The sequence below is a fragment of the Macrobrachium nipponense genome, chromosome 46 (assembly GCF_015104395.2).
Source record: "Macrobrachium nipponense isolate FS-2020 chromosome 46, ASM1510439v2, whole genome shotgun sequence".
Classification (NCBI taxonomy): Eukaryota; Metazoa; Arthropoda; class Malacostraca; order Decapoda; family Palaemonidae; genus Macrobrachium; species Macrobrachium nipponense.
In genome coordinates this window covers 18,804,431-18,821,798 of record NC_061106.1, presented here as the reverse complement: position 1 = coordinate 18,821,798, position 17,368 = coordinate 18,804,431, and the positions used below count along the sequence as shown (strand labels likewise).

Genomic DNA, 17,368 nt, shown 5'->3' with positions numbered 1-17,368 from the left:
CAACGATTTTCAACAGAGTATCGTTGCATTCCTTCTCAAGTTCCTCTCTATTCCACCCTTTGTCATTGTCTTATAAAAGCACATCATGATAAAGGAGTCTATGCTTACTTTTTCATGTTTGATAAGCAACCATGGTGTTCCAAAATCCCTGACATTTTAAGATGAAAAGTGATGAGTAATTAGCATAACTCCTCTGATAAGCACGGCAGATAACTGCTTTGTTAAATGCTTCATCACATTATCACACCTTTATCGGGTTTATTCCTTTCTCTAAGCTATGTGTCTTTTCTCTCTCTTTATGATCTCTGAACTGTCATTCTGTTACTTCTTTTGGCATAAAAGCTACTACTACAGCTTTCAACCATCGCTGTCTTTAGCTGTCATCAGACAACGCGGCTGGTTACAGGAACGACAAGAAGGAAACAGTGACTACCTTCATTCAATAAAAGAAAAAAAAAAGAAAAAATTGAAACAACGTAGAAGCAGACATCTTTCGCTTTTGCTAGAACCCGCAATAACAAGACTGAGACGCATCAAGGACTTCGGAGACAATGAATCTCTTCAAGGTTCTGAACAGGTTTTGCGTGAGACCAGGAGAATGCAATTACCGCCTCTTTCGGCGCATTCAGGTGACTATTGTTATTCCCCTGGGGGATTATCTCCCATTCGGGCTCTTCGGTCAATTGTAAGTATGCATAAGGATGTTTGTGTACACTGGTCAGGACCTGATTTCCTTTGTTCGGTGGGCCAAATATGGTGATAACGCCGTTGGACTTCTTTTGGGGTAAGGCTAAGTTTGGTTAGAATTGCCTGGACAGCTACGCAGATACACACGCACGCAAAAATGGCAAATGAATAAGTAAATAAATAAATAAACAAGCAAGTATTATCATTTTAATTAAATTTAATCACGTCTGTAATGTGGTTCGTGATCCACACTTCCTGTATATCCATATAATCTGGCTAAAGGAGCAGCCGTGTGACAGGGTGGCCGTAAAAACCAGAAAAACTGGAAAACCCATCTGTTTCGACAGGGATTCTTCACCATTGTGTTAAAACTTACAATAAGGCCTCGTCGGTGTCTGATAAACAACATGGTTCCAAGAATACAGAGTTTTTTCTCTCTCGTTTTTCTTACTATATCCTGATAGAAATGGACGATACAGAGTTCCTTCTGTTTGTTGTAACAAAGAACTTTTTTACGCAAAATTTTTTTTTCTACCTGTTTACCTGCAGTCCTGTACTTTATGGCTTCCAGTCATCGTCAGCTTCAAACTTTGTCAGCTCCAGTCAGCTTCAATCATCGGCAGCCCTGATTATTGTCAGCTTCAATCATCGTCAGCTCCAGTCAGCTGCAATCATCGGCAGCCCTGGTTATGGTAAGCTTCAATCATCGTCAGACCCTGGTCATCGTCGGCTCCAATCATCATCAGTCCCCGGTCATCGTCAGCTTCAATCATCGTCAGCTCCGGTCAGCTTCAGTCATTGGCAGCCCTGGCTATTTTCAGCTTCAATCATCGTCAGCGATAGTCAGTTTCAATCATCGGCAGCCTTGGTTATTGTCAGCTTCAATCATCGTCAGCCCCGTTCATCGTCAACTTCAATCATCAGCATCTCTAGTCATATATATATATATATATATATATATATATATATATATATATATATATATATATAATTATATGTATATATTTAGTATTATTTACCAGTGCAAATCAGTATGATATATATATATATATATATAATATATATATATGATTATATATATTATATATATATATAGCTATATATATATTATCATACTGATTTGCACTGGTAAATAACTGTTTCATTCATCATTACTAAGTTTAGTTAACTTGTACGATGATTGAAGTGAGGCCGCATTATTCTTGCCTTTCATTCAATCGCAATCTCGTATACAAACGAACGCACTACATTATCTGTCGCCAAACTACAGTAATGCAAAATTCCTCATCTATTCTCTCTCCTCCTTCTTCTTCTTCTTCTTAAGTTTCACTAAAGCTGAGTAACAGTTGTGGTCTATTTGTTACTGCTTCAATGCCACATACAAAGCTTTTCCGAGGTTTAATCGTCACTTCCATCCATCGATTTATTTATGCCTGTCGCGTACGAAGCTGACTGTCGAAGAAACCTGTATATCATAACCCGAAGAGAGAAGTGATCCATTAAGATAAACAGACACACACACACACATACACGAACACGAACACAGAGCCAGGTGTTAATAAGCTCCTTCAGGCTTTCAGAACGTTGTAGGCTACACCTTTACGTTAAGACGTTATTAGGTCCATCTTCCTCTCAATGTACAAACACGGACAGGCGAGGACTAGGAAGTGGGGATGTTAATGTTTTAAAGCTTGTTTCGATTTCTAATGTTTTCCAGATGTCTTTCAAAGATCGTATCTGTATCATCAGTTTCTGTAGTGGAATTTAGAGTAAGATTCGTCAACCGGTTCAGTGTCATCTTGGTATGTGTAATGTATTAATTAATCAAGTTAGGTATATTTTACATAATGGTATAGGTACACATACATACACACACATTTATATATGTATTTTATAATTATTATATATATATATGTATATATACATATATGTATATACTATACATACATACATACATACATATATATATATATATATATATATATATATATATATATACGTATATATATATATACTATCACTTTTACATTCTCTATCAGCAAAATATATGCTTTCATTTACATTTTTCCTCCTTCTCCTTCTCCTCCTCCTCGTTTTTGTGCCATCTCTCCTCCTACCTCTTACCTCCCAGTGACATTCCTACAGCTGCAAGGAAATACGTAATTTTCACTTTTTTGCCCTGTTACACACACACACCACGACATAATATATATATTATATATATAATATATATATATATATATATATATATATATAAGATATATATATATATATATGTATCTTGCTTGCGTGACGCGGTCGTAATCATGCTTCAAGTATCGTGTGTGTGTGTGTGTGTGTGTGTGTGTGTGTGTGTGTGTGGTCTGGCTTATAACTGCAGGAACCTCGAGCGAGCTTGCGCGCGCTTTTTTTTTATCACTGCGTTTTCGTGTGCTTGTATATGCATTTATACGTGCTCACATGTCTGCCTATACACTCATACCATTGTGGTTCTATGTCTATGTATATTTACGTAAGTGCTCAATTAGCTACATATAAGCTCATATATCTACCCATAGTTGTGTTTTTTTTTGTATACTTGTGCATATGTATATGTGAGTATTTACGCATATGTACGTGTTCATACATCACGAGCATACACATGCATTCCTTCCTAGGCTCTATATGCAAATTTCTCCACATATACTCTCATATATCTACCTATATATATTCATATAGTTGTGTATTTTCTGTATACTTTTGAATACGTACGTGTGTGTATTTAAGCATATGTGCGCGTTTATAAATCTAGCAGTAGGCTCATATTGTATTTGTGTACACGTATGCATTTGTAGAGATACACCTAGATTCGTGTATATTCACCTCCTCGGCTCATTTAATGTCTTAATATTTAGTATGCTCCCTTTTTTTTTTTAAGTAGGAGGCCTGTCATCACTTAATGACCGAAGTCCATTATCACATTTTCCTTGTTAAGTGAATGAGCTGGTTTTAACCAGTCTTAACGTTAGTCAGGGGTCTCAGCAGCATAGAGAATACTCATACCTTCACTTTACACCATGATTTATTCAAGTTATATTTTTACAAAGTAGCTCATAGCTTACAAATTATATAATGTATCTCGGAGCTCGCAAACTATTTCGACTTCAGAAAATAGAAAATTATAAAAATTACTCTTAAATAGTGGAATATCTACATTGAGTAGCGGTCCTATCTTATCGATTAATGACTGAGAATTTTTTTATTGTCATGCAAAAAAGGAAAGCAAACCAATTATAAGATTCATGAAAACTTATTTCCTTGATTATCATTATCATTATTATGAACAGCAAGTAAAAATCACAGCTTTTCGGGTGCATAAAATATCGAATTTCTGGAATTATCAGACGCCTTGGTGTTGCATGAGAGAGAGAGAGAGAGAGAGAGAGAGAGAGAGAGAGAGAGATTTCAAAAGCGCACGAATTCTTTAAATTTGGAAAATGAAACAGCGGTCTCTTTTACACAAACCACAAATGAAAGCAATATGGGATCTTTTCTTTACTTCCGCCTCATGTAGCAGTAGTACTAGTACCACACTCGCGGCAAACCCGACGATTATGGACTTCTCCCTCTTTCGTTTTCTCCTAATTCTTATGAGTCCGCTTCTTTCATGACTCCTGAGAGACAAAGACGTATTTTTGGAGGAATTTTTATTCGCGTCTTTGGATGTATGTGGCCGGAAGTGGAGGTCCGAGTTGAAAAGATGGCTTGATTTCCTTTGTGCCGAGGAGAAGTGAGCGAGAGAATGCGAGAGACAACGAGAGATTGCGAGAGAGAAAATGTATATTGTATTGTACTTCATTTAATCAAAACTTGCGTTGCTTTTCGTCTAGTCAGCTAATATCTACAAGTAACAATCTAATTTTCCTCATGTTTTAGAGCAGGGGTTCTTGGCAGGGGGTAACCAAAAAAGCCACATGCTTGGGGTATGGGACCTGATCTCCGGATATTTGTATTTGATTTTAATGAGTCAATGTATACATGGGTGAATTTTGTAAATAAATAACTATATAAAATTATAAATGCTTTTGACTTTCTTGCATGTTCTATTCGTAGCTATTCATACTTAAAGTATGCGTTAAACTATACTCTGTTTTTTTTCATCTGTCCATCCGCCTGTGGTGTTTTTGTATGGTAACACTGCGTCCCGGGCTTTAGATAGTTACATTAGCTTACATTCAACGATTATAATAATATCCTATTTCTTTCGAATATTAACGGTGTAATTCGCATACAGAGTAAATTATTAAAACACTTTTCAGTTACAAATGTGACACCCAGATATCCTTTTATTTACCTAAAACTTACAATTAGCGTAACTATCTAAAGCCCGGGACGCAGTGTTGCCATAAAACAAAACACCCAGGCGATGGACAGATGGAAAAAAAACAGAGTATAGGTATAGTAAGTTAAATAGTAAAAAAAATAGGACCAAAGTGGACTTAAGCAAAGGGGCTATGGAAACATATTGATTAATTCGTAGCGGGGTCTGGAGTCAGCAAAAGGTTAAGAACCCCTGTTTTAGAGCATATGTAGTGGATACAACTGTTTAACTCGTACAAGTTAAATCAAACATCTGCAAGAATTAGGGGGTTGTAGACGTAGCATAAACACACTTTCTTTTCTTGTACGGAGACTAGGATTAGCACTATGGATTAGCAAGTAACTACTCATTCCTCCCAATGTTTTAATTTTTTTTTCGGTGGATATACCTAAGTATACTTGTACGAACATCTGCAAGAGTGGGTGTATATAGACCTAACACAAACCTACCCTCGTTTTCCTGTTCAGAGACTAGGCCTAGCACCCAGGATGTCTTTACGATAAGTTCCCTCAATAAATATTTGTCTATTTTTTATTAGAGAAAATATACAGTATTTAAAAATTTTAACAGTATTACATGCAGAATTTTATCAAAGTTAACTTAAATTTATCAGAATTTAAAAAAAAATTGTATCTTGTACATATTACAAATAATCTATGCATTTTAACGTTAACATTTTTTCCAATCGAAATTTGCGCTGTGGTAACACAGCAAGGAATGTTTTTACTTGTTGCCTTCCGCCCACTCAATATGCATGAATAAGATTTTATGGAGGCATTTAAAATGCGTGGCCGAGAAATGCTGCATATCTTTACGGTTTGTTCAAAGAACATGAACCATACTGGCATAAGGCCAGCTCAGTCTACAGGCAAGGAAAGCTGCTAGTCTAACGGGAAAAATGTTGGTTGTCACCCACTCATATTTTATAGCTATAGTAGATTCATATCATCCGTGCATTTGACGTCTAGGCCAGTCCCTTACGATGCTCCTGATTGGCTGTTGATAAGCCAATCACAGGACTGGAAACTCTCAGTCTCTCTCGAGAGTTCACATAGGCAGGATGTATGTTCCACCTTTCCTAAAAGACGTATCCCTCAGGAGGTGGAACATAGATCTTACTCATGTGAATTCTCGAGAGAGACTGAGAGTTTCCAGCCCTGTCATTGGCTTATCAACAGCAAATCAGGAGCGTCGTAAGGGACTGTGGCCTAGACATCAAATGCACGGCTGATGTGAATCTACTACAGTAGGAAGAGTATGAGATGTACGTAACATGCTCCTGTTGGAATTCACGAACCGTGTGTGTGCATGTATGTGTGCGTATATATAACGTAAGGTAAATGAAAGTGACTAAAAATCATTTATGTTCATATATGGACATACGCAGAAATCATTAGGCCCATAACAACAAAATTAAGCAGTTTTCTACAAAATCCTATAATTGCCGCGTAATAACTAAATAATGTCAAAGAGCTAAAAGCAAAGGCTTTTAATTAATTCTCTCTCTCTCTCTGCCTGTCTGTCTGTCACGGACGCGTGCATGCGTGCGCGAGATAGCTACTGTAATGCCTTCGTGTATCATTCCCCACTCGCAGTCAGTGGCTGGTGTATCATTCCGTATCATTAATCCGCATTATAATCAACTGCTATCTCATTATCTTTCAAAGCTTATCTATTTCCATCGTAATCGATACTGAAACTGATAAAGAAATATACTTTTATCATAACTGTCATGGTTTGTAAAAAAAGAAAGAAAAATATGATACGCAGTATCTTCACATTATGCAAAAAGACGATAAATTATCTTTATTGTGCTACATTCTTCAGTGAATAACGGCTATTAAACGTTATTAGTCAACCGTACATGTTTGTCTTTGATTTTTATATGCTTATAAATTATTTTCAGGTAGCTTTTTATCAATAATTATTTTTGTTCCAAATCTTCAAGACCTTTCGTGCATTCCTAATCCTAATATCTTTATTTTTTCATCTTAGGTCTCTCTAAGACCAATATATTCCAGTATAAACTTGAGTGTTGCTACCAGTGCGTTCCTGTTATTCAATTATTTAATGACTTGTTATAGTAGATTCACATCAACCGTGCATTTGATGTCTAGGCCAGTCCCTTACAACGCTCCTGACTGGCTGTTGATAAGCCAGTCACAGGGCTGGAAACTCTCAGTCTCTCTCGAGAGTTCACATAGGCAGGATATATGTTCCACCTCTCCTGAAAGACATATCCCTCAGGAGAGGTGGAACATAGATCCTACTCATGTGAACTCTCGAGAGAGACTGAGAGCTTTCAGCCCTGTCAATGGCTTATCAACAGCCAATCAGGAGCGTCGTAAGGGACTGGCCTAGACATCAAATGCACGGTTGATGTGAATCTACTATAGTACAGAGACTAATACCAATGGTTTGTATTTTCGTGTAGTCTTTTTTTCGTCACTGTTGTCTTCATGCGACCATTGCTATCAAATAAATCATAATCATTTCTGTCGCTATTTGTGTCATCTTTGTTCATCGTAAATTTTACCCTTTAAGTGCTTCAGTGATTTATGCATTATAACAATTGCCTATAGCAATGACACGGTGATTAAACTGGTATTGAAGAATGACTTTAGAATCTCTCTCTCTCTCTCTCTCTCTCGTAGATACGACCTAGATGGGTAGACTATGTAGTACCAAATTCCCTGGGTAGGCCTACAAAACGCCTGTCCCTTATTGTAAGCTCGATGCGCTACCAGTGCATCACGATTCACGATGCCGTGCAAGAAAAGGCCTAATGGAAATCACCTATCGTGAATAATTCATTAAGTCTTTAAAGAGTTCAGCGAAATCTTTTTCAGTTAATCAAGCTCAGGCAACGTTTAATAATATCCTTATGCTTCGACATCCCATAAAATAAAACTCTTTTCTTCGCACAAGTAGAGGGGAAACAAATATGTCGTGACAGAGACCAAGAGACAAAGAAGGGATAAAGTGCCTCGCGTGTCCCAAAACAAAAGAAAACGACGCAAGAAAATCATAATAATAATGAAAAAAGAATCAATCGATGGGTGTCAGTGTGACGATGTCTTTGTTCGTGTGAGGACTTTGGCAGGCAATACTATATATATTCCCATTACGGAGTTGCTTCTCACAGGCTCAGGAAAATTATAGCTTATGACCCTTCGGTGTGGAGGGGGAAAGCTTTTGAACACCTTTCCTTAGTACCACGATCATTATCGCCAACATTTCCTCCTGCAATCGATGGTTTCAAAGTAAACTTATGACTGGAGTACAATAATTATTCTTCACGATAATTCCACTTACAATCAATAGTTTAAAAGTAAATTTATTACCCAAGCAAGCTGAACATTATTCGCAGCAATTCCTCGTACAATCGATGGTTTAACAGTATTCTTATTACTGGAGTACAATGGTTATTATTCACAACAGCGCCTCTTACATTCGGCAGTTTAACAATAAACCAATCATTACAACATTGTAATTATCATTCACAATCGTTATTGTCTAATTCGATGGATATCATCTGGGGACGATCATTACTATTCACAATGATTCTTTAAAGGCTCCAATGTTTAACTGAAGACTTGTCACTGGAGTTGGATGATTATTATCATTCTTAGAATTACCCTTTATTTTACGCTAAACTTATCATAGTGCCGTAATTATCATTCGTCACATTGATTTACGCAGTGGATCAATAGCTTAAAAAAAAAGAACAAAAAAAAGAAAAAAAAACAGCGTTGAAAAAATTACAGGATTGTCACGTGTTGCTTTTAGGAAAACCTTCTAACACAAACGCTTGTGAAGATAGGGAACACGTGAGTGGCATTATTATCCACTCTTAATATTGGCCATTCTCTGGAAAGCCACTGTTTCCTTTCTGTTTCTACGCTCTGTTAATACTCTGTGGTTTTTTGGTTTAATATAATAAATAAACAAATGTTTCAAAAATGGATTTTCAAGCCTACAAAAAAATATAAAAAAGTACAACAATGATATTGATAAGTGAATATATAACTGGAATTTGGTATCTATATGAAGTCATGCCCTTAGCAAATAATTTAAGCATGATTTCATTTATGAAAAGCAGACTGTTCAAAACAAGGTTTATATTTTCAAAAGCACTTGGGGATAAATGCCCTTTATTTTTTACTTCACAATATGTTCATTTTCTTATCGTTGCTAATTTTATTCGTGTAAATAGATTGTGATGTATATACAATATTACAGATTGTAAGAACTATAAATGTATATTTTCTAAATAAAAGAAAAAATATGAATATTGGAAAGAATGACATGTAGGTCTATAACAGTGAAACCGCTTCGAAAATGGTTTATATTCCTAACTTTACCAAAAAAAATTAATTCAGGGAAGCAATTACGGGAATGGTGAAGCGAAGTCTTCAAGTAAAATGTGTAAATGAACAACGATTTATGTATATTGTTAGGCCTAAGCAACAGCGCTGTCAACAGCAACCACGAGGGTATATAGTACGTGGTCAGGAAGGAATCATTGCAGTGGTCGTCCTAAGCGTACATTCAATTTTTTCATTTTTTAAAAAGTTGCAGATGCATACAAAATGACAAACGTTTAGACCCAAATTTACATCTAAATTAAAAATTGAAAATCTATTCAGCAAAAAATACATTGATTTTGATTTCTAATTCTTTCTAACCAATAGTAATTGTAAATATTGTAAGTATATTTAATTTTGTATACGTAGATGTAATGACTGTGATATTTTTCTAATAAAAGAAAAAAAAATCAAGATGTTACGGAAATACATTAAGACACGTCTCGACTTTTGGTTTGCCATCTAAATGTATTAGAAAGAATATTGAAAGATCAAGCTATGCAAGAGTATAGCACAAGAAGACGACAGGGCGGAGGCTCTGTAAAAATAAGGGTGGAGGTGGTGGTGAGTGTGAGGTTGAACCGGAGGGAGGTGGTGGAGGGTGGGATAGTCAAAGGTGTGCCTTGGGAATCTGCATGCAAACTCCAAACTCTCATCCACAAGGTCTTCTTCTTACCATTCTTTTTTGTGCATGGAGCAACCTCGGCCAGATCACTTACATTTCTTCTGCCTCCTCATTATATATCATGACTATGTGTGTCGATGTTTCATGTGTAGGTACACTGACACATACGTACGTCTATGTATGTATGTATGTATGTATATATATATATATATATATGAATAATTATCACATCGAACCGTGATCCATTTATATATCAATTCAAGCTACAAAAGGCTACGTGCTGTCAAACGCTCGAATTGGCCAACATGGTAGACGGGGTTTCATATCGATTCTAATTACGAAAGCTCCCAGATCGAGGGTAATTTGTAAGGTCAGAATCGATATGAACTTATAGCGTCTCTGTTGGCTGATTGGATAGCGTCACTGACTGTCCTGATTTCGTCCCCGTCCACTTGGACGGTGGTTCGATCCCATGGGGGGACGAAATTATTATCATTTTAAACAAAAATTCCCCTTCGTACATATATGAAAATATATCATTTGGGAGGTAAAAGTGAATTTAGATATTAAAGGACATTTGTAGCTTGAATTGATATATAAATGGATCACGGTTCGATGTGATAATTATTCATAACAAAAGGCTACGTGCTGTCAAACGCTCGAATTGGCCAACATGGTAGACGGGGTTTCATATCGATTCTAATTACGAAAGCTCCCAGATCGAGGGTAATTTGTAAGGTCCAGAATCGATATTGAACTTATAGCGTCTCTGTTGGCTGATTGGATAGCGTCAACTGACTGTCCTGATTTTCGTCCCCGTCCACTTGGACGGTGGTTCGATCCCAATGGGGGACGAAAAATTATTATCAAAATTAAAAAACCCAAAAATTCCCCCTTCGGTACATATATGAAAATATATCATTTTGGGAGGTAAAGTGAATTTAGATATTAAAGGACATTTGTAGCTTGAATTGATATATATAATATAATTTAATATAATATATATATATATATATATATATATATATTAACACGTACACGTGTGTGCATTCCACCTAACGACTTTTTCTCCTTCGGTTCAGTCAAGTGATTGTCTGTGGTATGTGTGTGTTGGTATGTGTGTTTATGAACGCCACACCCTACCATAATATGGATATTTAACGGTCTTTATATGCCGACGGTGTCCGAACTTTCTTGGTAGTCACTTTGCCAATCCAGTAAAATCAAACCAATTGTGGTTTAACGCCAATAAGAGAAAAGTCTTCATATATATATATATATATATATATATATAATATATATATATATATATATATAATATATATAGTGACAAGCATCATCTGTTAGAGATAAGTTTCACTTTTCAAGCAGAAATCGTGACGAAGATATAAAAATGATGAAAGCACACGTTTTGGCTAGTGAAGAAACATATGTTATCTAGCTAGAATGCCCGCCCAAACCACCACCCCTTCTCTCTCTCTCTCTCTCTCTCTCTCTCTCTCTCTCTCTCTCTCTCTCTGTGGGAACTGATAGTCATTGGTACGGATATGTCTGAAAGGTTAATTTCACCCAGGCTGACCTGCTTATTGAACGTTTCGCTTCGCTGTCTTTGTTTTCGTGAGTTGTCTTGTGATTCTTCGCTTCTTCGCAGCGCGTTTTCTCAAATGCAAGCGATTTTACCCTTAAGCGTATAACAATCACACGCAACATATGATGTGTGTATGTATTTGGTTTGTCTACACACACACACACACACACACACACACACACACACCCACCCACACACATGACATGAATGTTGAATATCTGCCTTGACATGCATCTTTAGGCCATCGTTTTGTGAATACTGAAAGACATGTACAATTTTGAGAAGAATACATAATACACCTATTGTGCATATTTCTGTTTACCGATAAAAAGTCTTCCATTAGCAGAAATACACATTTATTCCTGATACGCAAAAATACTAAGTTAACATTACGGTTAATGTAGACGAGTTCCTTTTCATTCTTTGTCACCTGTGGCCGCAGAGTCTATATGGTATTTCGCATGTAATCCCTACGCCACATAGGTCTAGCCTGTAATCATGTATAAATAGCCTACTTGAATGTGTAATTAATGCAATAGGTACCCTAATTGACGTCCGGTCGGCATAATAACAGCCCAAATGAAGGTTCTGCTGAGGCTGATGAGAGAGAGAGAGAGAGAGAGAGAGAGAGAGAGAGAGAGAGAGAGAGAGAGAGGAGGTTGACATATTGGCTCTTAGGCCCAGGGTGCTCCGGAGCCGCTGTTGGTGTCTTAGTGGAACGCTCAAGTCGATAAGAGCTTCTCACATATAGGTTTATCTCTGCCGCATCACAAATACCACACTGAGGGAATCATCATAATTTCTAATGATGTCACGGAACTCCCCAAATAACAACTATTCCAGTCAACTAACAACGGTTCTAATTTAATTATGAGCGTCGTCGTTTCCTGTTTTGGAAAATAGATAATGAATATTTTTTATGGGACGTTTAAACTTATGACTGCCATTTTGGTGTTTAGGAAGTAGTTTACATTTTCATGGGATGTTGTACCTTATGGCTACGGTCATATCATAATATGAATATGATATTCTGATCGTAAGTTGATCATTTATATGTTTATAGGTCAATCGGGTAGCTATATAACAGAGAAATTGTTTAGTTTAATGATATGATTAGAAGAGAGAGATTCTATAAATTTAGGTTTAATAGGGCAATCACACGACGAATAGTTTCTGAATCCCCGAGCATGCCGAGAGAGAGAGAGAGAAACTGCAGACACGCAGCTGTCTGTTCACTGAGTAGTCATGGCTAATGTACGTTAGTCTACAACTTTCGCCTAGGTGTTCATCTCTTCATGTTTCCTACACTTGTCAACTCTTTGGCCAGAATTTAATGCATTCATTTTCATTGTTTAAAATAGGTATTTAGTTGTTATTTAAGTAATCATTTGTATGGTGGTTTTACGTTGCATTGATCAAAGGTTATTCATCAACGGGACCAACGGCTTTACGTGACTTCCGAACCGCGTCGAGAGTGAACTCCTATCACCAGAAATACACATCTCTCACACCTCAGTGGAATGCCCGAGAATTGAACTCGCGGCCACCGAGGTGGCAGGCCAAGACCATAACGATCACGCCACTGAGGCGCGTTATTTAAGTAATGGGTTGTTGGTGTTCACAGAAAAAAGAAAACAATACGCGGCCGCTTTCGGCCGTCTCAGCGAAAGGTGTAATTTGATTGTCTTTGTCTTTATGGCCTGAACGTTCCCTTACAATTCGATTAGCGTTCTAGAAATTAATTACCGCTACGCCTACAATGAAACATTACGTTGGTAAAACTCTCAACGTTATTTCTTAACTATTTGATTCTTATTTTCGTTATCTGTCTTGTTTTGTTTTTAGAACCACTGCTTTTTCTTCCATGAGATGATTTCCAAAACTATAAACAATTGTCAATCGCGAGTGCGATATCTCTGCGGTGACCGGAGATAAAGTCACAGGAAAATAGTTACGGGGAAAAAAGTCACAATTTTAGCTTTGAAAAAAGTCACAGGGAAAAAAATTGCATTAATGTATGATGGCCGGTAATAAAGTGACGAGGAAAAATTCACATTTCTTGGGGCCCATTATCAATTTGATATTTAAAGATTTTTGTTTGTGCTTTCACAGTAATCCCCAACGGGCTTGTACTAAACATACCGCAAAGGTGGATACATAGATACACACCAGGTTAAAATTTACACTTGAGGTTCACTATCTAGAAAAAAATTAAGGTGACTTTTTTCCACTGTGACTTTTTTGCCTGTGACTTTTTTTTCTGTGATTTTTTTACTGTGACATTTTTCCATGGATTCAACAACTACTACTAGTACTACAATTTTTTTCTCTTTTATTATAAAAATAACAGTATCTGTATATACAGTATGTGTATAATCAGTCAATACTGCTAACATTTGGCAAACTGCCAATTAGAGAGAGCCTATTGTTCCTGCTCTAGGGAAGTATAGTTTGTCTATTGTGAGATAATTCGGCATTAAGACGGAACATATTACAAGCGTTTTGACGACATTGGTCGCCTGCGTTTTCAGTCATTTGTTGGTCGAAGTAGTCCATCTCTCTCTCTCTCTCTCTCTCTCTCTCTCTCTCTCTCTCTCTCTGTGTTATACGTACGTGTGTGTATACTATAGTTTAACTTTCCTATACGCATTCATTCATTCTATGTCTGTCAACACGATGAAACAATGTGTGTGTGTGTGCGTGGGTGTGCGCGTGTGTTTGTAGTACATACTCATACTCATGTGTTACACACACCGCGTCCACCGCCGTCCTTTCAAGAGATGTGCGACTCTCCAAGTGAAGCGAGGTTGGTTATCACGTTCGCTGTCAAACATGTGATACAACATAACGGGGCACAGCGCAGCGCACTTAATTCCACGCATGGCACAGCAGTGCCACTTTGTCGAATGAAACACTCGAAGATAATGAGGTGGGCGATGAATAGTAGCAACGTCACTGAAAAAAAATGCATTGTTTCTAGTTTAATGAGTCTGCGTAAGTCTATAGGTGAATAGGTTTAGGCGCAAACATGTCAAGCATTTTTAAGAATAAATGAATAGGTCTAGGCGCAAGCATCTACAACACATTTGTAAGAACCAATGAATAGGTAGAAATAAAAGTTACATTTCTTCGTTGCAGTAAATCATAATTTACACCAAAGAACAACAGGACATCTGTCACTGCGAAGAGGAATGTTAATTGTTCATCCCAGCCTCAGAGCCAACCTCTGACATTATCAGCCATAGTTTACCTCTCAAATGGCGTTCAAACTATGACCAATTAAAGACATAAGGACCAGAGAAGGTTTTTCCTCGATGGCATAACAGCAATGCGGAATGCTCCTTACCTCCCTGTAAACAGCCTTCCCTCCCCTCTCTGTCCCCCCTTCCATTCCCCATGACATAAACCAACCAACACCCGCCCCCTCCCCACCAACCCTCTCTGCTCGACACCACCACCACATTCCAAAGCAAGAGAGTATTCTGCGTTGTGGCACTGCTCCAAATGGCTACTTCCTGCGGCCTCACAATATGCATCCTTCTCTCTCTCTCTCTCTCTCTCTCTCTCAAGTAAATTTTCTGCATATTTGCTGATCTCATTCATCTCTCCAGTTGTCTTTTATTCATCTAGGTACATTGTCTATAAATTTCTAGCCCGTGCACATTTTTGTTCTCTCTCACTCTCTCTTTCTCTCTCCTAAACAAAATCAAATATTGGTTATTCTGATTAGGAGCCGTAGTGATCTCTTTTTCATGTGCTAGGTAAGTTGATTAAATTGTTCCATGAGTTAATCTTTTTCTTTCTCATTAAGGCACATTCGTTCCACATTTACTGAGTAACTCTTCTCTCTCTCTCTCTCTCTCTCTCTCTCTCTCTCTCTCTATATATATATATATATATATATATATTTATATATATATATACTATATCAATATATATTTATATATAGTATAATATATATATACATGCATATATATACATACAAATATATGTATATATAAGTATATACATTTACATATATATACATAACACGCACAAGCATACACAAACATATATATATATATATATATATATATATATATATATATATATATATATATATAAACAATACCATACCATGTATGTATATATATACATACATATATATATATATATATATATATATATATATATATATATATATATATATATATATATAATATACTCGTATATTCCGTAGTTAAGTTGACGGCACTCACCTGCAAGGCTTCTCGCCTACTATGCACAGAACACTCAGGCAAAGTGTCTGAACTTCTGACAGCAGATCAGAGAGGCACTTAATGTCGACAGTGGTCACTAAATGGCGCTTTACATAACCTATTGACATAATGGAAACTATTGCACCTCATGACTCGCTGTGAATCTAACTCAGACTTCATCGAGCTAAGAATGTTAGCGTTATTATTATTCAAAAATAAAATAATATAATAATAATAAAAATAATAATAATGAATAATAATAATAATAATAATAATAATAATAATAATAATAATAATAATAATAATAATAATAATAATAATAATAGTGTAGTTCTGATAAATTCCTCCTGCATTAGTAATGATAACATTTAAACAGCAAAAATAAAAATAACAATAACATTAACGAAATAGCAAGATGGTCACAAATAACAGTTGCAATATAATAATAATAATAATAATAATAATAATAATAATAATAATAATAGTGTCGCTCTGATAAATTCCTCCTGTAATAGTAATAACAACATTTTAACAATAAAAATAACAATAACATTAACGAAATAACAAGATGGTCACAAATAACAGTTGCAATATAATAATAATGATAATAATAATAATAGTGTCTTTCTGATAAATTCCTCCTGTAATAGTAATAATAGCATTTTAACAACAAAAATAACAATGTCAATAATATCAACGAAATAACAAAATGGTCAAAAATAACAGTTTCAATATAATAATTGTAGTAATAGTAATAATAAGGTTATTTTCCGATTAATATCTCCTACAACAATAATAATATGCTCTAATAACAGAACTAACAGTAAGTACAAAGGTAACAGTAAAGAAATAACAAGTCGGTCACAAATATCCGTCAAACTAAAACACAAGTAAGATATGCGCCGAAGTTTCTTTGGCGCAATCGAGTTTTCTGTACAGCGTATAATCAAGGCCATCCAAAACAGATCTACCTTTTGGTGGTCTCGGTATATTGCTGTATGAGCCGCGGCCCACGAAACGTTAACCACAGCCTGGTAGTAGCATGTCCTATATTTTTGCCAGAAGCGCGGTAATGGCTAACTTTAACTTTAAATGAAATAAAAACTGCCGAGGATAGAAGGTTGCAATTTGATATGCTTGATGACTGGGGGGTGGATGATCAACATGCCAATTTGCAGCCCCCTAGCCTCTGTAGTTTTTAAGATCTGAGGACGGACAGAAAAAGTGCGGACGAACAGACAAAGCCGGCACAATAGTTTTCTTTTACAGAAAACTAAAAATTCACATCATTTCTTAACGAAATCGTGATAACACCAACATCCCTTCAGGAGGAATAAACATCCAAGAACCGGCTCCTCCTCCTCCTCCTCCTCTTCTTCTTCTTCTTCCTCCTCCTCCTCCTCCTCCTCCTCCTTCTCATCCTCCTCCTCCTCTCCTCCTCCTTCTGTGTCGCCGTCTGAACAGCAGCAATCAATCCTATTTAACCGAAGTCTTTGGACTCCG

The 17,368-nt window shown here is 36.5% G+C and overlaps 1 protein-coding gene across 1 annotated transcript in view; it reads left to right on the top strand.

The window, feature by feature from the left end:
* Positions 1–551: 551 nt before the first annotated feature.
* Positions 552–17,368, top strand: part of LOC135214658 (uncharacterized protein DDB_G0271670-like) — a 39,984-nt gene continuing 23,167 nt past the window's right edge. The window contains exons 1-4 of the mRNA XM_064248994.1: positions 552–685; positions 1,237–1,471; positions 16,831–16,934; positions 17,194–17,368. The exon at positions 17,194–17,368 is cut by the window's right edge and continues 31 nt beyond it. Coding sequence (XP_064105064.1) covers positions 552–685; positions 1,237–1,471; positions 16,831–16,934; positions 17,194–17,368 — 648 coding nt within the window. The remainder of the gene's footprint in view (positions 686–1,236; positions 1,472–16,830; positions 16,935–17,193) is intronic.